This window comes from Bos indicus x Bos taurus, chromosome 2, assembly GCF_003369695.1.
Source record: "Bos indicus x Bos taurus breed Angus x Brahman F1 hybrid chromosome 2, Bos_hybrid_MaternalHap_v2.0, whole genome shotgun sequence".
NCBI classification, from domain to species: domain Eukaryota; kingdom Metazoa; phylum Chordata; class Mammalia; order Artiodactyla; family Bovidae; genus Bos; species Bos indicus x Bos taurus.
Window position 1 is genome coordinate 15,576,946 of NC_040077.1, and position 24,796 is coordinate 15,601,741.

The 24,796-nt window shown below is 38.9% G+C and overlaps 1 protein-coding gene across 4 annotated transcripts in view; it reads right to left on the reverse strand.

Annotated features, from left to right (window-relative positions):
• Positions 1 to 22,205, reverse strand: part of UBE2E3 (ubiquitin conjugating enzyme E2 E3) — a 91,911-nt gene extending 69,706 nt beyond the window's left edge. Inside the window, exons 1-3 of one of the 4 annotated variants that reach the window (XM_027556197.1) lie at positions 21,839 to 22,205; positions 20,582 to 20,800; positions 18,759 to 18,809 (exon numbers count right to left, since the gene is read on the reverse strand). In XM_027556197.1, the coding sequence (XP_027411998.1) occupies positions 18,759 to 18,809; positions 20,582 to 20,775 (245 nt within the window). In that variant the 5' untranslated portion in view covers positions 20,776 to 20,800; positions 21,839 to 22,205. The other 3 variants (XM_027556224.1, XM_027556216.1, XM_027556206.1) reach the window with 3 other exon arrangements.
• Between the last annotated feature and the right edge of the window lie 2,591 nt (positions 22,206 to 24,796).

A 24,796-nucleotide genomic window follows, 5' to 3' on the forward strand; every position in this document is an offset into this window, starting at 1 on the left:
AAAACACAGACCAAATGTCAAAGATACAGTATATATTGTTTACATGTTGAAAGAATAATTTTATATATCTGCAGTAATATAAACTTTAAAATTAATTTCACATTGCTTTTTAATTAGTAGTATTGCTACTAGAAAATTGAAAATTACATTTGTAGCCTGCATTACATTTTTATTGGACAGCACTGTTCTAAGTCATAGCTTTTAAATCTGAGTTTAGAGTATTTTCTTCATTTGAAACCATTTCTAAAAGAGATAAGCATCTGCCAATTTACATGACCTACATTTTCTGTCACACCTCCATACTTCTCATACAATCTCTTAGGACTTGTTAATACCAGTGAACAATACAAATCAGAATAAACGTATTAATATATAATATAGATTACACTTGAACATTATGCTGTTGCTAATACATTAGTGCTTTGTAATGCATATCGTTAAAACAGAAATCCATTAATACAAATCCATTTCAAGAAGTGGTTAATAAGCCAATCATAAAGTCAACCTAATTCCTAGAATTTTATTCGCCAGCTAGGTATGGAAGGCCACATGTGGTTCCAGCTAACGACAACTGGGCTTCTATGATACTGTAATTAATGCCTGTTGCTTGTGATATTCAAACCCTTTGAATCCCCAAAGTGCAACAGCCAGAAAATTACAGCTTCCTTGTAAACTTCCATTATTAAAACACAAAAACATAGACAAATATCACTTTTTCTAGTCACTGAATATACAAAAGTGAGATAAGCACTGTCATACAGGAGGGTTAAAAGGGTAAAATTATAAAATCTCATTCATATTTGAAAGTAATATATGAATAGATTTGAAGGATGAACTGCATCCAGATCATTTCCCCCTAGAACCATCCATTTGTCGATCAGTTCCAAGTCTCTTTAACCACTACAATTCACATTACAGGCTTATCTGCTACACCTCTAAACACCAACACTCTGCAGAGATTTCCTACTACCATTGCAGGTCAGGATCCTTACCTTCAATTTTGAGTCTCACCAGGCTAATCTCTATTTTCTTCTCTACTTTTCTGCCTACTTCACTACATTGTGCTGGAACAAACCTACTTTTATCTCGTGCTCCATTAACCCATCCCTTCTCCAAATCTTCTCTTTTATTGTATTCCTACTTCCTGTTTCCCCACACATTCATAATGGGGAAAGAGATTTACACGACTAAAGACAAAACACGATTTTATTTTTCTTTTCCCCAGCTATTTAAGAAGCTCTTTAAATTCAACTTTCAACATGCAAGCTCTCAACTTTCAAAAGGGTATAAAGTTATTTCTCATCCAACTATCTTTCCTGAATAAGTAACATATGTTTCCTCATACTAATTTGCATTAAATGTAATAATTCATTTCTAAAACTCTAAAGTTTGGAAAGAACTTTGTGGTCCCCAAACTTCCTGAAATGTTCCTCCTGAAATGTTACACATTAAGTATTTTTCTGCAGGCTTTCAGCACGTCTTTGAAGCAGCCCAAAAGGGCTTCCCAGGTGACTCAGTGGTAAAGGATCTGCCTGCCAACACGGGAGACACAGGAGACATGTGTTTGATCCATGGGTCAGGAAGATCCCCTGGAGGAGTATATGGCAACCCACTTCAGTATTCTTGCTTGGGAAACCCCATGGACAGAGGAGCCTGGCAGGCTAGTCCATGGGGTCATGACATGCATGCACAAGGAGTGCCAAGCCCTCTAACAATGTTTCTAGTTTTTGCTTCTTTAAGAACTTAAGTTCATATCTTTCACCTAACCATTATAAACCTTGGTTTACATCAGTATGATTTTTATTTTTGATATTTTTATTACTGATATGATCTCTTTATGAATAAACACATAGCCTGTAATGCCCAGGTAAACATTTTCCCTGTGTGTTTAAAGTTTCATTCCTTTTCACAGCACAAGAGTTTTTACTTAACATACTGTAATTTCAATGATCTCCTTTACACTTTTGCTAATGGATTCAAAATTAATCCTTACAAATCAACTATACTTCAATAAATAAAAAAAAAAAAAAGGAAGTTAATTTTCAGGTCTAATCACAGCCACTGCACTATACAACCCCAGAGCTTTCCATTTATCCTGAATACAGAGTAGTACAGTGTGAATGGTATCCCTGGAGTGGTACAATGTGGATGTTCTGGTTCAACCAACAATACAGATGCCCATTTTACAAAGTAAAACCAGTTTGACTTTTCATGATATATTTAAGATTTTCACCCATCTGGAGCTTATAAAGTTGTGACTGACAATTTAAAAAATCACTATTCATTTATCCAAACTTCACTTAGTAAGTAATTGTGATTTCATGTTTTGGAAAATTTAACAGATTTTTTTAAGGTATCTGTTAAACTCACTGTCAATCTGAGCTTCTATTCAACAAAACTTTAAAAAATACATATATATCTTCCTTGTGCTAGAAACTGGGCTAAATGCTGATAATGAAGATTGCAGAAGATGATTGCTGAACAAAAAAATCTTAGTCTTACCAGAGAAATAAATCAATGACCATGCTGTATATTTTCTTACTCTGTCCTACTCATCGTTGCTATTTGTGGACTAGCACTATTTTTTGTTACATTAATTGGTTCTAATACTTCATTTTATCAGAATGTCCTTCCATAAACACGCCTGTTTATTTTTCCATATAACTACTACTAACCATCACATGTAACATATACAAGTTATATAATATCTAGCTCACTAAAAAAAAAAAAAAAAGATGAAACTGCATTATCCGCATTCTGAGAAAGGAGTTAAATAACTTGCTCAAAACCTCACAGTTAATTTGTGGAGCTGGGACTTGAACTCATATTTGCCTAACTGCAAAGCCCTTGATCTGGGTCAGCTGGACTTCCTGGCTGTATACAAGGACAGTTTGAGCTTGCCTCCTCTGTGCTGGGGGCAAGGGGCTGGGGCGGTGGTGATCCAGCTCTGCTTTTCCAGTATGAACTTTGTATTATAGTCACAGTTAGTACCTAATTACAATTCAGGTACCTTGGTTCCCCCCACCCCTAATTTTAAAATAACGGTTCACAAGTATTTTCAACAAATAGGATAACTGGCTTTCTGTTAACGGGGAGTATATTTTATTTTTTTAAGGAAGAACTCTCTTCTACCTCACTGTTTGAGAATCAGTTAAAATACACCAGATGGTGCTCAACATCACAAATGAAGGCAAATCCAAGCTACCAGGAGATGCCACTTCACACCCACTGGAATGGCTCTCATAAACAAACAGACAGAAAGTAAGAACGGCAAGGATGTAGAGAAAGTTGAGCCCTCATACGTTATTGGTAAGACAGTAAAGTGGCAAAGACTCTGTAAAAGGAGTTTGGCAAGTGTAAGACATCGCAGTTTCACTCCTAGGAATACCCTAAAGAACTCAAAACAGATATTTAAACAAATGCCTGGACACACAAGGCCAGCAACACTATTCACAACAGGCGAAATGTTCAAACCACCAAAACGTCCATAACTGATGAGTGGGGAAAATGTACCAAATGCTTTTATTTCATATTGTGTGTTTCTCTTTTAAAAAACTGAACTGCAGTTGATACACGGTATTATATAAGTTAAAGGTGTACAATACAGTAACTGACAATTTTTAAAGGTTATATACTCCATGTACACTTTTAAAATGCTGGCTACATTCCCTGTGTGTACAATATATCCTTACAGCTCACTTTACACATAATAGCTCATACCTCTCAATCCCCTACTCTTGCTGCCCCTGCTCCGTAACCATTTATTTGTTCTCTATTACCAGTCTGTTTCTTTTCCTTTTTTTCGGTTATATCATACTATGCATTTCTTGAAATGCTCAATAACTTTTCTTCTTTAGCCTACTGTTGTGATGTCAGAGGGCTGGGAACATTCTTCACAGTCTTGCAACAAACTTCCTTTGTTTGAAGGGTACTGAAAGTGAAAGTGAAAGTCGCTCAGCCGTGTCTGACTCTTTGCAACCCCATGGACTACACAGTCCATGGTATTCTCCAGGCCAGAATACTGGAGTGGGGAGCCTTTCCCTTCTCCAGGGTATTCTTTTCTAATAAGTGAATTCTATTTGTTTTTATAATTTTAATACTCCCTTCATCAATGAAATTAGAGCATTGTCATTTTGACAGTACTGGTATCATTTAGATATATTTGCCTCCAAACACATTTAAGGTAGTTTATCTTCTTTTCCTATGCTCTAACCATGGTAAACAGCTACCATTTGGAAGTTTAAAACATCTTACATATAAATCTACAGAGAAATTTATTAAAAGTATAAAGTATTTTTTAATTTTAAATTTTTTAAAGTTTTTTTTTTTTTTTTAACAAATAAGCTAATCCATGTTTTCAAATGAATCATCCTTTGTCAATTAGTTTAAGAGGTTGCTGTTGAAGTTTTTTCCTTTTTTAAAATAAAAACACCTAGTAAGATTTAGGGATGTCTCTGGTACTTATAGCTCATGCCATCTTCCTCCGAAGTTGTAACTTACTAAGTTCTGATTTACTTCTATTTTCAGCTGTTTGCATTAAAATGTCATGCCCTCATTAAGTCACTAGCTACACACACATACATACACACATGGCCCTGATTTTGCACACATCTCCCACAGGCTTTACTAATATTTTGCACTATGACACAGCAATCAAAAGTACAGAGGGTGCTTACATTAAGAAATAGCTAGTCACTAAAAATCAAGACCACGATCTTAACTGTTCTTCTCTAGCCTCATAGAGATTAAATGGTATTTCATTATCTCCTCTGCCCCTTCCCAATTCTCCTCATTCCAACAATGACCCCAAGCCTCAGAGCACCACTTCTCAAAAAAACTGATTAGAGTGCAGCTAGCACCTAATACTAGGACATGCTTCTCAAAATGCACATGCTCAGAACACCCTTGGACCAAGAATTAGAATCTCTGCTTTGGATAATGGTTGATTACAAAAAAAATCTCCTGATTCACCAAGTCTAACCAGAACACTTCCCACATATATACTATCAGGGTTAAGGTAACCCTACAATTTATCATACTAACTGGGGTATTTCTGAAAGTGAAAGGAAATGCCATTAACAATGACACTAAGACAAAAGATAAAAACCAGGATGTATGGTCAAAATAGGTTCCTGTGTTATGCCGCACCTTTGAAAACTTGGCTAGTTTCAGTACTACTTTCAACTTAGGAGTTCACTAACATTATCCTAAAATGTAGTACAAGAGTATTACACTAAGAGTTGAAAATATAAAGAAACATAAGATCCACACCCAGTCCTGGTGCCCCGTTCAGCTGGGAAGAAAGGGGATGTGACAAGACGCTCGAAGTACCAGGGAATAAATACAAGTCTCTCAAAAGACAGATGTGCACCAAAAGCTTTTCAAGATGTAGGATTTAAAATGGGTCTCAAAGGAGCACTATTGATTGGTGGATGAAAATCACTCGAGACCTTGAGAGAAGGTAAACAAAGATGCAGCGCCTAGAAGCCCATGTTATGGCCAGGGGATGGGAAGCAGACCACTTCTGCTAGAGCACAGCTTTTATACATTAACAGAAGATAAAGATAAGTTAGGAACCAAAGGAAGAACATTTTGATGGACACCCACTAAAATTCCTGAGGAAATTCCATGATCAAAAAGCAGCCGTGGGATTTCTCTGATGGTCCAGTGGTTAAAAACCTGCCTGCCAATGCAGGGGACAGGGGTTCGATCCCTGGTCTGGGAAGATTTCACATGTAGCAGGGCAACTAAGTCTGTGGGCTACAACTACTGAGCTGGAGCTCTGGAGCCAGCCAGTTGCAACTACTGAAGTCTGCACGCCCTAGAGCCCGGGCTGCAACAAGAGAAGTTACCACAGTGAGAGGCCTGCACGCTGCGCCTGGAGAGCAGCCCCCAGTCACCGCAACTAGAGAAAGCCAAGAGTGCCCAGGGGAGATGAGAAGGGAAAAAGACACAAGGGTGAAAAAAGAACACGCACTCCACCAACACAGTCACACCAGACATTTTTAAAAGGAAACACTAAATGGAAAGAAGAGTCATTAGGAGAAAGAAGAAACACTTCAGGAATGTCAGCAAGAAGCTGAACGTAAAGAAATATAAGAAGGAAGGCACTTAAAAAATAAATTAAAAATAAGTCACATGAAGAAAACATTAACAGCTAGATTATCAAATAGCCTTAGAAAATAAAACAGAAGAGAAAAAGACAGATTACAAACAGATGAAAGAAATACAAAAAAAAGACAGAAAAGTGGGAGATATGGTTCAGTAAACTAAACATAAATGGGCAGACAGATAGTGGATAAGAAAAGATGACAGAATTCAATGGGCTTTAAAAAAAAAAAAAACACCTCTCAGAAACAGCATGAGGTTAATAATTAGAGATACAAGATAAATGAAAAGGCCCAGTTTGAGGCAGTGGGCTAGCAGAAAAATCCCATTTTTATTTTCAGATTTTCCTGTAAATAAAACTAAACTCACTAATAATGAAAAGATCAAAAGAATATGTAAAGAAACGTATTTGCCGGAGAGTGTGTATATGCACATGTTAAGATCATACAAAAAGCTTAAATTCAGTATAACATTTCAGAGTTTAGGGGGAAGTATAAAAAAGTAAAACGCTACAGGAAAAAAATAATTTTTGTATAAAAGACAATTTCATATGTAGTAAAATCATACATATTTGGTCATAATAGATTTTACATAAGAAGTCTATTACAAATTATATATTACTGGAAGCAATGCTACACAAAAATATTTTTATTAAAATATTATGATTGGATATCATTACAGTGTCGAATCTAGACCAGGAATTTGCAACTGGAAGCGTTAATCCTTTCCCACTGCTGTTGTTCAGTCTCTAAGTTGTCTCCGACTCTTTGTGACCCCATGAACTGCAGCATGACAGGCTTCCCTGTCCTTCACTATCTCCCAGAGTTTGCTCAAATTCATGTCCACTGAGTTGGTGATGCCAACCAACCATCTCATCCTCTGTTGCCCCCTTCTCCTCCTGCCCGCAATCCTTCCCAGCATCAGGGTCTTTTCCAGTGAGTTGACTTCTTCCCATCAGGTATCGGATACTTCCCAAAGTATCGGAGCATCAGTCCTTCCAATGAATATTCAGGGGTGATTTCCTTTAGGACTGACTGGTTTGATCTCCTTGCAGTCCAAGGGACTCTCAAGAGTCTTCTCCAGCAGCATATTCCAAAAGCATGAATTATTTGGCTATCAGCCTCCTTTATGGTCCAACTCTCACATCTTTACACGACTACTGGAAAAACCATAGCTTTGACTACACAGACCTTTGTCAGCCAAGTGATGTCTCTGCTTTTTAATACGCTGCCTAGGTGTGTCATAGTTTTCCTTCCAAAGAGCAGACGTCTTTTAACTTCATGGTTGCGGTCACCCCCTGGACATTTGGAGAAGGGAGCAGGAGCTGCGTCCTGGTGGCCACAGTAACTGGGAGAGGCCCTGCCAGCATGAAGCTCAAAGATACTCAGTGTCTTCTAAAGCAAAGCACGTGCTGCTGCGCACCAAGTTGCTCCAGTCGTGTCTGACTCTCTCCAACCCCACAGACTGCAGCCCACCAAGATCCTCTGTCTACAGGAGTTTCCAGGCAAGAATACTTGAGTGGGTTGCCATTTCCTTCTACAGGGGATCTTCCTGACCCAGGGATCTTCCGCGCATCTCTTACATCTGCATTAGCAGGCGTGTTCTTTACCACTAGTGCCACTTGGGAAGTCCAAGGCAAAGCACAACACAGTCCAAAATGCCGAAGGGGACACTGATAAGAAACACTGTAGACGGACAGAGAACACTGCTTTTCTTGTATATTTAGATAAAATAAAGTTCATTTTTAAATTTAATTCTTGTGATTAATTTGATTCTGATAAAGGTCTCTGCATTCCACCTTAATCTATTTTAATTGAAAATTTAAAAACAGACATATAGTTCTAATATAGGAATTTCAGTTACTAAGACATTGATTATCCCTTCACAAATTAAGATAGGGCCAGGAGAATATCTTATGTTTAAAGCGACAGCTTCAAGAAGTATTCAGTTTTCAAAATAATACCTAGGGCAATGGTTGAGTTGAATAACACCTTTGCATTGTTACCACCAAATATGTCCATGCAACTTCTATGCATGCAAAGTTTCCTAACAGCGGCCATATACTGAAGGACCGCAATTGAATGAAAGAGAACAAATACAAGTTCATGAATCAGAAAAGGATAGGTAACCAACTCACTATTTTGAAAAGGAGCAAAAAAATAAATCTGATAAACAAGAGGAAAAATTAAGCACTTATTCTGCCTTCACTATAGAACTTACCAGACTGGTAACCAAATAGAAGACGTGGGCAAGTTTCTCTTTAGACAAGTATTCCAGTGGCTACCAGCATCACAAAAACACAACCAGATTTTCAGGTGTTTCCTGATGAAATAGTTCACTACCACCTATGAAGCAGTTTTGTCAAAAGAAAAAAAAAGGGGGGGGTGGTAATCAATCCTGAATATCCAGTACCTAACTCCCAAATTTACAGGAAACGCTGAACAAAAAGATACTAAACTTTGCCGTCAGAGTGCAACAAGCAAAATCCAGACTTAAAAACTCAGCCCTGTTTCATTTAAATAATCTGCAAAAATGAAAAGGGGAAACACAAAAACAAAAACAGAAAGAATTTAAAGATTGGATGATATATAAAACACATCAACCAATTACAATGTGTCTATCTGGATACTGATTCAAATTACCTTTGAAGAAGGAAGGTAGACAATCCTTAAGACATTTGTAAATTTGAACATGACTGATTTAAGAATTTTGATGACATTTTTAGATGTGTTAGTGGCACTGGGTTAAGTTAAAAGTCTTTATCCTTTGGAAATGCACCTGAAATATCTGTTCTTTAAAAATTCAGATTAAATGATGTCTGAGATTTGCTTAAACATGATATAGAAGGGTGAAATGATTGGGGTTATAGATGACATAAGATTGGCCAAGAGTTGTTAACAATTGAAACTAGGTGAAGGCTACATTGCTATTTATCACACTAACCTGTTTACTTCTGTAGATGTTCCAAGTTCTCCATAATAAAAGTTAATTAAAAAAAATTAAGAAACCTCAGCAGGAGGGAAAAGTGATCATTTGCAACATGTTTATTTAGGGCTTATAAAAGAAAATGAATACTTAGCATAGTCCTCTAATGGATATGGGGATATAAAGCATCTGGGAGGATATAACAGAAAGGTCTTTAAAAATTTTAAACAGACACTGGTGTAAATAAAATAAAGAAACTCTAAAGGTACACTAGTTAAAACTGTCATTGAATTCCACATGGTCACATGCATCTAAAGTTGTGTTCAAACCATTCAAATGCCACATTTTCCCCTCTTTGTGATTGAAGGTAAATTTACTTCAAGTATACATATTACAAATCCAACAAATATCACCAATCTCCTTAGAAACAAGTGTGAAACAAAAAGAAAAACATAAAGCCAAGGCCTTAAGATGCCCTCTAAATTTTGTTGTTACTACTGTTTAAATTGAGAAGACTACAGAAAGCAGCATGAAGCCATAAAAAACATGTAGCCACAATCTTCTGAGACGGATTCTCTTGGGGACCCTAAATAAATGGATTCTTGACCTACTAAAATTTAATGTAAAAAAATGATCCATTTGTAAAGGACCCATAAGATTGTAAATGGCAAACAAACTACAAATAACCACCCTTAGAAAGGGAATGAATGGTGTTTATAAAAAGCAAGTCCCGTGGATGTAAAGGGAGAATCATCATGATGATTTATAAGTAAAGGAAAATAAAATAAAAAGGTAACAAAATTCATGTTTCCCTAGGCCCTTCACTCAGACCAAAACATGTGGAGCTATACTCCCAAAAGCAATTTCAGACTAGAGATGTCTTTATTTTTCCCCAGACAAGCTAGAAGTTAAACAGAATGACAAAGTATATTTACTCTGGGACAGTGAAGCAGGAAAGAAACTTCAGACTGGCAGAACTGGTCCAAATCCCTCCAAAATAGGCAGAGAGAAAAAAAGAGAGGTAGATTTAAAGTCATTCCTTTGCTCAAAGAAAAGCCTTACACAAGGAACTACGAGTCAGAGAACAAAGATGTGCCTTCTCTGTTATGATCATATTCATTCCCTGACCTTCTTCCTTACAAGGAAAGAGAGAAGAGAGCTGAGCTGGCAACTTGGGGAATGCTCCCTAAAAAAGAAAATGATTCTGTCTGAATGATTAAAAAAAAAAAATACACTAATGCAAGCCTAGCACCCCCAAGGCAAAGAAGAAAACTCTTCTTTCTCCAATTCACCAACTGAACCTCATTTGCCAGGTTCTAAAACCATGGAGTATGCTGGATCCTTCAAGAGACTATAAGCAAAAAGACGGGATACACTCACACTAGGAATGCACCTACAGACCATGAAACAACTCTGAATGCTTTTACCAGATTTCTCAAGCAGCAGTGTACAGAAGCAAAAAGTGCTTACATTTACGTCAAAACTAAGCCTAGATTTTTGCCCTGGAGCTGTTAAGTATATATATGCACTACATGTGTGACAACTCTCAGATTACCTTTTGAAACCTTAACAAGAATGATACTTCATAGGATTGTTTTGGGAATTAAATAAAATAGCATATTAATAGGCACTATAGTATGCAAATCCAGTACAGTGTCAGGCTGGGTGCTTAATTATTTCCTCTTTCTTTTTCTGAAGTGAGAATGAAAGTTGCCTGTTCATGAACAACATACAATTTGTACAAAATATAGGCAGAGAAATTTCTCTCTAAATATCCATATGCTCCCCAACATTTTCCAACCACCTTGAGGTCACATGATTAAATCCATATCTTAACTTTCAGACCAAAGCACTTACAGCCAGCACATGACCCTCCAGTTATCCTGCCTGGACATGTTGAAAATGGCAGAGCTACAAGTTGTAGGCTGCATAGATACCAGCCAACACATGGAAGAGCTACCCAGGAGCCCAACATATGTTGAAGTTAATGCAACACAAAACAGCTTAGCAAAATTTAATATCTCCTTTTATAGCCTGCTGCTACTGCTAAGACACTTCAGTCGTGTCCGGCTCTGTGCGACCCCAGAGACGGCAGCTCACCAGGCTCTCCCGTCCCTGGGATTCTCCAGGCAAGAACACTGGAGTGGGTTGCCATTTCCTTCTCCAATGCATGCAAGTGAAAAGTGAAAGTTAAGTCGCTCAGTCCTGTCCGACTGTTAGCGACCCCATGGACTGCAGCCTAACAGGCTCCTCCGTCCATGGGATTTTCCAGGCAAGAGTACTGGAGTGGGGTGCCATTGCCTTCATATGCATACATAATGATGGCGAGTCCTATGCTTAGGTATCATGGGCTTCCCCAGCGGTTAAGTGGTAAAGAATCTGCCTGCAATGCAGGAGCCCCAGGAGGCATAGGTTTGATCCCTGGGTGGGGAAAATCCCCTGGAGAAGGAAATGGTAGCCCACTCCAATATTCCTCCCTGGGAAATTCCATGGACAGAGGAGCCTAGCAGACTATAGTCCATGGAGTCTCAAAAGAGTCGGACACGACTGAAGCAACTTAGTATGCATGCATGCTTAGGTATTAAAGGATATCTTCCTTTCTGTGTAATTTGGTATGTCCAGAATGAACAGAATAGTTAAGAGAGAATACTGATAGCAAAGTAGAAAAATAATCCAACATACACAGAATAACTTAGAAACCGATACTTACAGTTTCACCTCAAAAGGAGAAAAAAACTCTAAAATCAAGAATCTAAACTCTTTTCTGGTTAATCATACAGGTTAGACAATTAAAAAAAAAAAAGCAATGATCCAAAAATAAAAGCTGAGAGACTAAAAACAGCTATGAGGAAACAGGTAAAAGAAAGAAAAGCAGAACAAGCCTTTAAACACCCTTGCACCGTGTAGTAAAACAGCTGGCGTCACTTGTCACTGTCACAGTAGCAGTACAGGGCCACAACTGCTCACCCAAATCCTGCAATATCCCAAAAGCTCTCAAAATCAAAGACTGAAAAATAATTTGGCAGCAACACCAAACAGGAACTAACCTGAAACTATCTGTAGTGCCGATTTATCCCACTTAGTGAGAACATTCATACAGTCTGGGTGTAGAAATATGAATGTGTTTGATTATGGAGTGCTGCCCCAGATCCCACTGGCAGTGTTATATAAACCACATCACATTCCCTTTCTAAAATCTGAAAACTTTCACATTCTGAAACATTACTGGCCCCACAGGTTAGAAATAAAGGACTGAGGACTTGTAACAATAATAGGATAATCTCTGTATTGTCTTAATGATAAAAATCAAAATCAGATGAAGAGCATGGCTTTCTAAACTGTTTGCAGTTCAATGTACGGTATCAAACTGAATTTTGATGATTTCCCAATGGTTATTTACACTCGATGATACTTCAGTATTTCTAGTAGCACACAGATATAACCAGCCTAAACCTAAATCATGAAGAGGGTATAATGAACAAGTAGGAAACTAGTTAATTAATTAAAAATATTGCTATAAGTATTTCTGGCCTCAGTAGACCATACTTTAAAAGGTATTCAGTGTAGCCATAAACTACAGCACAAGAGCAGTGGAAGATGGGGCTACCAACTCTCAGGAAAGTACAGGAGAATGTATATGCACTAGGCATCACTACTGAGACAGGAAAATAATAATAAATGAACTATGTAAAACTTAAAGAGGCAAGGTATTGGAATTAACATCTACAGCAGGATTTTTCAACCTCTACTGACATTTTAGGCCAGATAAAATCTTTGTTGGAGGGGGTGACCTAGGTATTACAGGGTATTTAAGAGCATCCCTGACCTCTATTCACTAAATCATTAATAGCAGCTCCTCTTCCCCCAGTTGTGAAAAGTCTCTAGGCATTGCCGATTGTTCCATAGGACAACTGGAGTGCAGTGTGAGAAGAAGAAGTCAAAAATCGCCCCCAGTTGAGAACTGGGGAAAGAGAAATATTAAAGGTTTAAAGATGTTTCTTCTTCTTGATTCTAAAATGCCAAATAAGCTACCCTGTTAAAGCCATATAGAAAGGGGAAGGAAAAATCTTTCTAGTTCTCTAGATCTACAGGTGGTTTTATTCTGTTTTTAATCTTAATTTTATAAGAAAGCCGAGAATGGCAGATCAAGATCCACTGGAGCACCCCTGTACTCTAAGGAACAATGACTTGTTGATCTTCTTATAACTAAACATATCCATCTGTTGTTACAGCTACTCATTCAAGGAGGGAATATATACCAGCTGGTTATCTATAGAAAGGAACAAAACAATTTGAGTCTTGCACGTAGCTGCAAAGTAACCACGAAACTTTTTAAACGCACAGTTTTCACCCACCTTCTGATTACATTATCTGCACTGAACTTAACAGATCCCTAATAAAAATGTGACCTGTTGAGGGCGAAGAATATTATTTTCAATTATACCATTCCTTTGGAAAAACTTTTCAGTCACAAAGTACTGAATCTTTCTGCTACACCGGCATGTATGAGGGAAATAACGAGCTTTACTGCAAACCAATTTCTTTTTAATAATACAAATGGCAGCCAAATACCTCTGAACAATCATATTAAAAATATGGGGATTTCCCCAGTGGTTCAGTGGTTAAGACTCTGCCTTCCAATGCAGAGTGTGCAAGTTCAATCTTTGGTTGAGAAACTAAGATCTCACATGCTTTAGTGTGAAGCCAAAAATTAAAACACACACAATTATGAAAAAGTAAAGAATATATGGGATATTTCATAGATCTCCAATCCAAAGTCATTATTTTGTCTAGAATTTCTATCCCTGTCAATTTGACAGACCAGTTGTAAAACCCCTTCAGTCAGGGTAGTTCTGTACTTATCTATTTTACAAAGTGAGCATCCAACAAAGATTTAATTTTTATAAAAAGGCCATTACAGGATTTTTTTCAAGAGTTGAAAACAAAAGGGCTAGATGATTAATGAAACAATTTTGTTTTATGAAATAGAGTACCTTCACATAGCACATTTTGGCTAACATACACAATAACAACCAATGTAAACATAAAAAAGAAAAAGCAATCTATCCATATGTGTGGGAGGATTTAAAACCAAGTATTATATAAGCAACCAATCTATGTAGATTCACATGTCACTTTCATCATGACCTGCCTTCATATGTCAACTAGAGAAAGCTTCCAAAATCTCTTAGATCACAGAGAAGGAAAGAATGTTATGTTCAGATAACTAGCAAATTATATCAATTCAGAATCAATTTTACAAAATTATTGATATAATCTCATTCTCAGTAAAACTATGAATTCCTATAATGGAATACTAAAAAAGAAAACGTATCACCACTATTTAAAAGTAGTTTATTATAATCCACTGGACAGAACATTCCCTGCTGAATTAGGTTTCATTAACCATTAGCATATTTCTTTAAAGAGGATACACTATTTGTTCAACCTTGCCCAGTGTTCTTAGGTTTATTTTCTTTTTTACTCAAGTTCCAAGGAAATGCTTTTAACTAGCTCCTGACACTCCCAATAGGTGCAGAGCTGATTAAGATAAAATTATTCCAATAGTTGGATGCTGATGCACTAGAGAAAATGCCAGCAAAAGTGAAGACATACTGCTAAGCTAGCTCTTTAACCACGCCTCAACCACTTTATCGACCCAATTCACATTAAGGAATTTCTAAACATATAAACTCATCTAATCTTCACAACAAATTTATAAAGGGGGTATAATTTTAACCTCTTATTATAGAGATAAGACACAGAGAGACAGAAATATTCCATAACTTATATAAGGTAACACAGCTATTAAGTGCCAGAGCAGGGACTTGTACTCAGTCCAGCTCAAGCATCAGTGCTTTTCCAACCTTAAAATACACACAATCCATCTGGAAATCTAGTTGAAATTCAGATCCTGATTCAGTACTTTTGCAGGGCGGGTACGCAAGATTCTACAGTTCTAAAATCTCACCTGTGACGCAGATGCTACTGGTCTGAAGACCACCCCTGAGCAGCAAAGTTCTATCTTCCCTAGAAATGGTGCAAGGTGGTAGTAATCCGCAAAAGGAGGCAGAGCTCATCCACAGACAGTTGGCTTATGAGTAAATCAGGGCTTCCCAACTACTGGTTTAGAACTTAATTGCTTTTGTTCATTTTTTAGAAAGAAGGAAATGAGCAAAATTTGCAAGCATCATAGCACCCACTTTCAGGTTCCGTATGTTAATACAATAACTTGGTACTGTAACGCCTCCCTCTCAATAAGGCCTTTCTAACATCCAAAAACTATTTACAATGTCCCTGAATGTCTACTTTAATATGGGTTCAATCTGAACATATTAAAGCATATTTTTAGAGCATATTTTTGTACTATCTCAGGAAAAGAATTAAAGAGATGAGTTAAAAATCCAGCACCTTTCTAAACTTCCACCACCTGTCAAGTCCTGAAAGGACACCCTCTGGGGAACAGATGGAACATAAATGTCTTATAGCACATCGCTCAATTCTACTTAATAACTTTCTCGAAAAACAGATAAGGAAATGCACATAATACAATCTCCCTTCATTCTCACTGGTGCATCAACTCTTCACACTGTAATCTAGAATAAAGAATATAAATTGAAGCCACTAAGTGTTATATCTGTAAATGCTTTGGCCTAAAGCATACCAATACCTAAAAACTGAAATGCCATCAAATCATTGGAAATAACATTTTATCACATGTTTATACTATCAGGAAAAGAAATATCAAAACTACCCAAATATATTTAGACAGGTTAAAGCCACACACTTAATTCAGTAATTAAGTCTATCCTATGATCACCCTGGGTGTATACATATTTGACACAGCTATATAAATACCTAAAAAATATTTTATTAACTAAACACAGGAAAAGATTTAAGAAAAAATCTTGTCTGAGTAATTTTGATTTTGTTGAGTTTTCTTGTATTTCATTCAAGTTTTTTTCTCAATGTACACAGACGTACTTTACATTCTTCTCTGAAAAATTAAAATGTATCACATACTTTGACAAGCTTGTAAAAATCATATTCAAAACCATAATGGAATTCTGATTAGTTAACTACACATGAAAGTCAAAATAATTAGGTTTCATAGATTTCGGACAATACGAATTCACATATTTTCTAGAATTTATTAATAGAGTCCCACTAGTAATTATAACATAAATTAACAAATTTAAACTGTACAATCACCATAAAGCTAAAATTCTCACCTGTGAATTACAAGAACACCACGAATACGTATTTGACACAAAGGTAAAAATAAATTAGCTGTCAAAAATCCTAAAAATGTCTCCACTAAACCTTACTATTCCAAACTCCTGCTCAAGAACAAGACCTAGATGTTCTTCCACCCAAAAGAATCTGAAGACTTACAGAAAAACACATAAAAATATGTGAATATTTCACTTGTCCAGCATATGAAAGAAGACTGTCCCCAAACTAATAAAAACAAAAACAACTTCTCCGGTCTCCTACTAAGACTGATATTTTCTCTTTTTTTTTCCCCCTCTATTAATCACTCACACAGTCACAAAAGAACTCATACATTAAAAGCAGCAGAGAACTGAAAGGTGTCATTTGCAGTAGTTAACAGTGATCGCAGGTTGTGAGGAGGGAAAGCACAGATTATATATGTGTGCCAAGTTACTGCTCAACGAGCAAGCCCAAAGGATGACCATTTCACCAGTCTAATCACTAAATGTGAAGCATTATTTCATGGACTGAAAGGAAATATGGTATATAAAGAGAAAAATAAAAGCAAATTAAACTAAACTTTCTGTCTCTAAGACAGACTATACTTCCTCTCCAATAATCGTCAGTGACCTTGTGGAAACATTCCTGGGTTAATGGGCAGAGCACATTTCAGCCACTGCAGCACTACTGCTCGCAGGGCATCCAGCACGTGTCTACTGGGCTGACCAGATTCACACACAAACACCATTTAATAGTTTGTGCCATTTGCAGAAAATCAACAAAAACCTTTAAAAAATGTTTGACCTTATATGTAATTTTAAAACAATAAAGACTTTTGAACCCATAGATCTTTACATCTTCTATAATGAGAAATACCAGAATACACTCTCCATGTTAAATAATTCTTCCAGAGAGCAAATTTAACCTGACCTCCCTAAATGGCTACAGATTTGACACACCATTTAGAAGCCTGAAAGGAAATACTGATTTATTTATTCTCTAAAGCAGTGCTGTTCAACAGAAATACAACATGTGCCACATATGTAATTTTAAATTGTCTAGTAACCGTATTAAAACAGGAAAACAATAAATTAATTTTAAAACATTTTACATACCGAAATAACCAAAACCCAACATATCAAAATATTAGTATTTCAACATGTAATAAATATTTTTTGAAAATCAGTAAAATATTGTGCATTCCTTTCTTCATATTGTTTTCAAAATCTGATGTGTATTTTACACTTACAGAACATCTCATTTTGGACTACAACCGAAGTGGTCAACAGCCACAAGTGGTTAGTGGCTGCATTACTGGAGAGTGCAGCTAGCTCCTGAGTACTACTTTGATATCTGACATACTACTATCTGTTTAAAATTAGCTCACATTCATGTTTCCGTTTTGAACTGAAATGTCTGATAACAAATATTAATATAAGCAAATAAACATCAGATCACCTTATCAGAGGACCTAGTTAACATACACAATAAGAAGCGGTTGGATTATATCCTATTATATCTCAAGTAGATTTCAGAAATAGGTCTGATCACCAATAGTGAACACAACTTGTAGAAAAATATAGGTAGGACAAGAAAACACTTTCATATCAAACTGTAACACTGCTTTATTTCTAGTAGCCATTCTGGTTTCTGAGTACCTATCTGCATGCAAATTATCTACAAGACAGTTTTTCTAAGTTTGATGAATTTTGGAAGTCATACAGTCACAGATGAAAAACTGAGCGCTAAGAGGAATTTAAATAATATTTCAGGGAAACAATTCAAACCAATTACTTTTAATGCACCTTATACCAACCAACAATCTTAAAGCATTCTATGTGAGTTTCACTGAAATGACTTCTTCCCACAAATTCCAACTCATTCACTATCTTTTATACACATATTTCTAGGACCAAAAATACTAAGGATTTTCCCAAGTAATTAAACCATCTGATTAAAATGTAAATAATTCCAACAATGCATTTTCTAGAAAACAGCAGCTAAAACCATTAGCTTAACACATAAACTCTGTCCTAAAGGCAAGTTACTGAATAAATCAAACAGAAACAACTATACTCCTGTTTACTGCATTTACATTTTTGTAACACCACATTCAGCAATTTCTAAATTTGGAAGGTCAGTTCAGATTGCACACAAGCAGTAACTTTACAGCTTAGCAAAATTTTAGAAGTTTCTGCAATATACTTCTGAATAAACATACTACAGAACTATTACAAGAGAGTAAAAATCAGCACCATTCATACTAATCCCAGCAAGAAGCAAAAATCAATATATTCATAAGTTCAAAACGTATGATACACTCTAAAAAGGTTTTTTTTTCCTCCCAAATTTATTTGATTCACCCAAGACAATTTTTGTTCAATCCACTTGCAAAGCTGAAAAGAAGCAAGTGTAGTCTCTTCTGCAGCACAAATATCCAACAACGATACATGAATCTCTGGATATTTTTCCACAATTTGAAAATTAAAACAACACAATTTGTTTCTTACCTGCAGTTAGGAGGAGGATCAAGGGTTATTTCAGCTAGCTCCTTCTGAATTCTGTTAGTGAAATGAGAACAGACAAAAAGGATTTGAGAGTCTACAGAAGAACCGGGGAATCACACTGCCCTCTACCACCATGCAGTTAAATGCAAGGCTGGCTGCGCCCTCAGTAATGCTAACATGGCTGCTCCCTCTTTGTTCTCAGAGGCATAACCCAAATCCCTTAACAGAAACTTCGCAGCTTTTTTTCTCACTTGCTACTGTAAGTAATTAAGACATTCACACCTGATTTGAGAACTAGCCCTCCACTTGTACTCAGAAAAGGAGGTAAAATGTATTTTAAAGCACTTTTTACCAGAGAAATTCTCTTTTCAAGCTTATATGCAAATGAGACAAGAAGGGAGGAGGGAAAGCACTAGAATATTTGACAATGACTCCAAGACACTTTACCAAGGTAAAAATTAACAAGCTACTGCAAGTGCACGTTAATAATTTTGACAATATTTTACCTGTCAGAAAAAAGTTTGAAATTTACAAATATTTTTACCAGTGAAAAACTTTCAAAGAATTCTGATATCTGTATTGAAGTAAATCTGTTTCTCCCCTGACCTTAACTACAGCACTTAAATTTAATAAATTTGGGAGAAAAGATAGACAGCCTTGAGGTAAGAGGAAAAAGAGCAGTTCTTATTTTATTCAAATTTATAATGCTTTCAAAACTTAAGATATGTTTAATATGTTCATCAACAAGATTGTAAGAAACTGAGGAGGATTTTAAATTATCTCATGGACTGCTGTTATTTCATAAAATATTCTAGTTATTAACACTTGATTATTGATACAATAGAGGTGAAAATCCACAGACTCACTAACACAACGCCAACATTTGATCAGCTTTTATATTTTCTTTTTCTTTTGGTTGAGATCAACAAAAATCAATAAAATGTCGATATCGACTAATGCTATAGGCACACCTGATGTGTAATTACTAAAATTCACAGGTATTCCACTTACTACTACCATTGATTGGAGTCCCATTGACAGCATCTTATTTTCACTATCACAGAAATATAAATCAACAGAAAAGAAATGATCTTTCACTTATACCCAACAAAATATGCTTCTCCTGCTGTTGAGTATTAACATGTCAAGCATATCCACAAATTTTAGAGTGAAGAGGCATAATGGCAAACTTCTCAATCACCAAGCGCCACCTAACATGTAAAGGGCTACTTTTCAGTTTTACCTACTCTCACGAGGACACAGAGGTATGACCATAGCTTAATTAGAAAAAGTAAAACCTGAGATGAATGACTTAAAGTCACGCTTCTAAAAACTGAAAACAGACCTGAAGTACAATTTTAAAATCTGCCTTCAAACACAGCCAAGGCCCTGAGTTGAAAAATTTTCTAGCAAACATGACCATTTCTGATCATTAAGTTTCATGAAGAGAGGCACTGATCTCTCGAAGTGTCACCTTCAATGAAGATGAATATAACTCATAAAAAGACAACATCCTCAAATGTACCAGCTAATCTGGGATCACCAAATTTTCCTTGCCAACTCCTTAATCTGTCAGATGTTACTCCAATCTCTACTCAAGGACACTCTCTCTGAAGTTACCAAAGCACAGAACAAGTTTGCTTAAAAGTCTAATTCTAGGGAGGTGGCTTATATACCACCTAAAAAGAATGACAACTCATTCAAGTCCAAACAACACCGATAGCAAAGGAAATATTTTTGAACTACTGCTACTGATGTTAAATCAACAAAAGCGTCCATTTGGAAGACAAACGGACAACGTGCTTAGTCCTTTTTTTAGAGGTTACCTTTTAGCACTAGTGGATAATTTAGCAGTGGTTTTGCTAGAGAGTTTGGTGTTTTTCTTCTGCTGGGTGGCAGAAGGTTTTCTTTCTTCTTGTTCTTCAGGCTCTGGAGCGGCTGGGTCTCGCTGGTCTGCATCTGAGCTACCGCTGCTGGTGCTGGGACTCTCATCATCGGATCTCTGCCGATCACTGGACATCTTGGTGAAGTTATTTCTTGGAAAACTTTTTAAAGAAAAAAACGGGGAAAGAAAGGAAATGTAAGTCTAAGGAATAAACCAATAGCATTTTCTTCTCTTAATCTTCACCTAAAATCGTGTTTTAATGAAAACGCTTCAAAAGTGTTCACACTTATCTCATCGTACAGCAAGGTTACAGGGGAGGTGATGTGTCTCACAACGGCAGCGTTCAGGGATTTACCGAACTCAAGTTAGAAAACCCACTCACATTTTTTTCCATCCCTTGGACAATCTATCAATTGTCTACTTTCTCAGAAGGCATGAAACAGATTTGCCAGGGAACTTAGGGAACGAGCATTAATAACATATGACACACTGTAAATAACAGATCTCGCTGAAAAATGTTAAAAAGTCACTAATAACGTCTAAATATTTATACACTGACATTGGTCAAAGCTACCAAATTCCTTTTCCGAGAGGAAAACATACCCTGTTAATCGCCCATATGCTTATTTAAGGTGGTGATTCCTCCTCTGTGCACGTAAGCCTTTAAATACAACACTTAGGAATTTAAAAAATCAACTAACAAGCTGTTCTGGCCACGGCTAGCAGCGAAGATTCATCCGGCCAAGACCAAGCTGCCACCCTGGGAAAAGCAGAATTCAAACTGCACCTTCTGCAAAGCTCCCCATGCCATCAAGGTTCCTCGCTCAATTTTTACATCACGGACCGACATTTTGTCCAAAATAACCAAAAAAAAAAAAAAATTTTTTTTTTCAGAGGAAAAACAAACAAACAAAGCCTCAAGAAGTGCAACAAATTTCCGCGCCCGCCGAGGCGAGCCGCGGCCGGCGGCGGCCACGCAGCTCGGCGGCCCTTTGTGGGGAGGGCCGCGCGGGGGCCGCGGGCAGCGCTCGCCGCGCCGGGCGCCAAGTGATGCGAGCAGCCCGGCCGGCCCCGCGGCGGCTCGCGGACACCGGCGGCGCGGGCGCCCGGCGCGAACAAAGCTGCCCGCCCCCGCCCCCTCCCCCACCGCCGCCGCCCCGGCCGCCCCCCACGCGGCCCCCCGGCCCCGCCGCCTTACCTCGGCCGCCCGCCCGGCCCGCTCGCGCGCCGCTACGGTGTGGGGGAGGGAGAGAGAAAAAAACCCTTCCTTAAGGAAATGGAGGCAGCTGGGGGGGGGAAAGGGGGGGGAGGGAAAAAAAGAAGCCGAGGAGGCTCTGGCCGGGGAGTGTGGAACATTGAAAGTCGGAGGGGGTTGTGCAGTGCCGGGCTCCGGCCGGAGGGTGGCGCCGCCCAGCGCCTTCGGAAAAAAGGGGGGGTGGGAGCCCGGCTGGGCGAGGGCGCGAGCTCCCGGCGAGGCTGAGGGGACGCGGGAGACCCCCGCGCGCTGTGGCCTCCCGCCGCCGCCGCCCGGCTCGGCTCCTCCCGGCCGCGCAGTCAGCAAGTTCCGAGGCGAGCGCGGGGGGAGGGGCGGGCGCGGCGACGGCGCGCGCTCTCGCTCGCTGCTTGCCTGGCGGAGGGGCGCGCGCCGCCGGCGGCCGGCGGGCGCGAGCTGTTCCCGCGCGCTCCCGCGCGGTCTCTCCGCGCCTCCCTTCACCCGGGGGGCGCACGCGTCCGCCCGCGCGCGGCCCGGACAAAGAGCGCGGCGGGGACCCGGCGGACTGGCCCCTGCCGCCCTTGGCCGCGGAGCCCTTGCCGGAGAAGGCGGGGGCGCGGGCGCCGTCTCGCGGGGCCGCTGTGCCGCGGGGTGGCTTCCGGCCTGAGCCCGCCTCCGGAGCGAGGCTGCCCATTGGACTACCCGCCCCCACAGGCTGGAGCTGGGGTCATGCCCGGGCTGGCCCACTCCCCTCTTCCAGCGCACTGGCCAGCGTAGTCCACGGAGACCCCATGCCTGGGCAAGGGCCTGGGTCGCGTGGCCGGTAGTCCCCCACTGCTCTGGAAGATTGGAGACTAATGGGTGTCGTTGACTAGGCCAGGTACGGAAGCAGAGGAAAGCTGCCACCTGCCCCTCCTGAGAGCTCACGGGGCAAGATGAGGTCTTGGACACTGAGGGAAGAAAAAAGGATTTCGAGACCAGGTGGTCAGCCTCTGTTTCTCTTTGGCCCTCGGCCTTCCAAAGAGAAAGGTCCTATGGATGCTTTCAAAACTTAAAAATTCAAAACGATCAAAGTGAAGAGGAACGTAAGGAGGGTTCATACCTGATGCTTTGCTAGATTCTCTTCTAATGTGCATACTAGATACCAGTTCTGGAGAGCGAAATCCCTAAGTGGTACTGAGTCAGAATGTCCACACAGAAAAGCTGCAGACGGGGGATAGTGAAGGTTAGTTTTGTTCTGCCATTCTCAGTCTCCAGGTGGACTCTGCAGCTTTTGCCTCGGGGAACAAAGTGGCCAGAAGTACAGAAACTTCCTGTTTGCAGCCCAGACCTTCTCCAGCTCCTGAGAACTTGCTCCAGTGATGGAGCCCCAAAGGAATTTGTGGATTCCTCTCCCACAAGTGTCAGGGGCAGGGGTGCTGGGAGAATGTGGAGTTCACAGAGAATGGCAGAGTCATAACAGATGAAATAGAATTAAAGGAAAAAAGAAAAAAAGGCTGAGTGAGCCAATATGCTTATTTTTCCTCCAAATAGAAAAGTTTTGGTAAAGGATTGCTTAACAATTCTAATGAGTAAGTTACATTTCTGTGATTTTTCCTAAGACACAATCATTCAGTGAACATTTTGGAGGTCTATGCCCCAGGTGCTGGGCGCAAAATTTACTCATTCAACTACTGTGTGACTAAAGCCACATCTCTCTACTCTGTGTTAGAAGCAACGGATCCAGAAGGGGAACAGGTAATTAAAGTGCACCAGGTTGGCTAGAAGGAAGGACACTAGTCAGAACGAATATGAAGTCTCAGATGTTGAAGACAGAGCATAGTGTGTGTGTTGACAAGCAGTTTGATTGGGCTGGATTAAATTGTACTTGTGGAAAGAGCTTGTTAGTGAAAATACCGGCAGAAGGTTCTCCCAACTTTTACACTGTGCTAGCAAAAGCCAACCAATTTGGAGTTTGGATTTTTCTCTGTTTGGAATGTGAAGTTGTGAAAGGAAAGCTATATATTTAAAAAAAAAAAAAAGGATTGTTTTAGGAAATCTAATATCACAGAAGTAGACTGAAGGCCCAAAGGCCATGGACTGATGAGGTTTGGGTGGAGCTGGGAGATAAAAGATATTTAGTTATGTTTTGGTAGCATTTTCCATGATAGAAGAAACAATAGTGAACTGAAAAGCAAGGCAACTAGATTCTAATCTCATTTTACTGGATTCATGTGACCTCAGGCAAGTTACATTTTCCAATTAAATCTTTCTCCTCTCATGGCTCAAAAATTTCATGATTCTTCAATGTGTTTGAAGTCATGGAGTTCCACACAATACTCACACAACAGAATACTTAGGAACTACCGAATGCTAAGAAATTGGAGTGAAATCGAGGTGCTTCCCTTACTGAGCTCATTGTATAGGGGGACAGCCAGAAATGTAGACTACAGAATGAGAAGAGCTACATTAAAGGAGTGAACAGAATGAGTGATGTATTAATAATTATTAATTAAAAATTAGTCATGGAATAAATTATTAATTAAACTTGAGGTTATGTATGGGTCAAAAAAAGTAACAACGAACTGGGCCTGAAATGATCATTAAGTGATAATATAACCAGTGCTCTGGGCAAATTATCTAGGACATAATAAGTGTTCAATAAATAGTACTCAGGAAATGGCAACCCACTCCAGTATTCTTGCTTGGAGAATCCCATGGACAGAGGAGCCTGGCAGGCTACAGTCCATAGGGTCGCAAAGAGTTGGGCAGGACTGAAGCAACTGAACATGCATGAATGCACAAAATTGTTAAAGTCACCAGAAAGAAAATGAATGGTTCTGTCGAGGTTAGGGACATTAGGCGCATGCCCCTACAATAGTAGGTAAGCAGCTGCTTTTACCCTTGAAAATAGGAACCATGTCTTATATGCATCATGTCGGCATACAGAGTTTGCCTAATGCA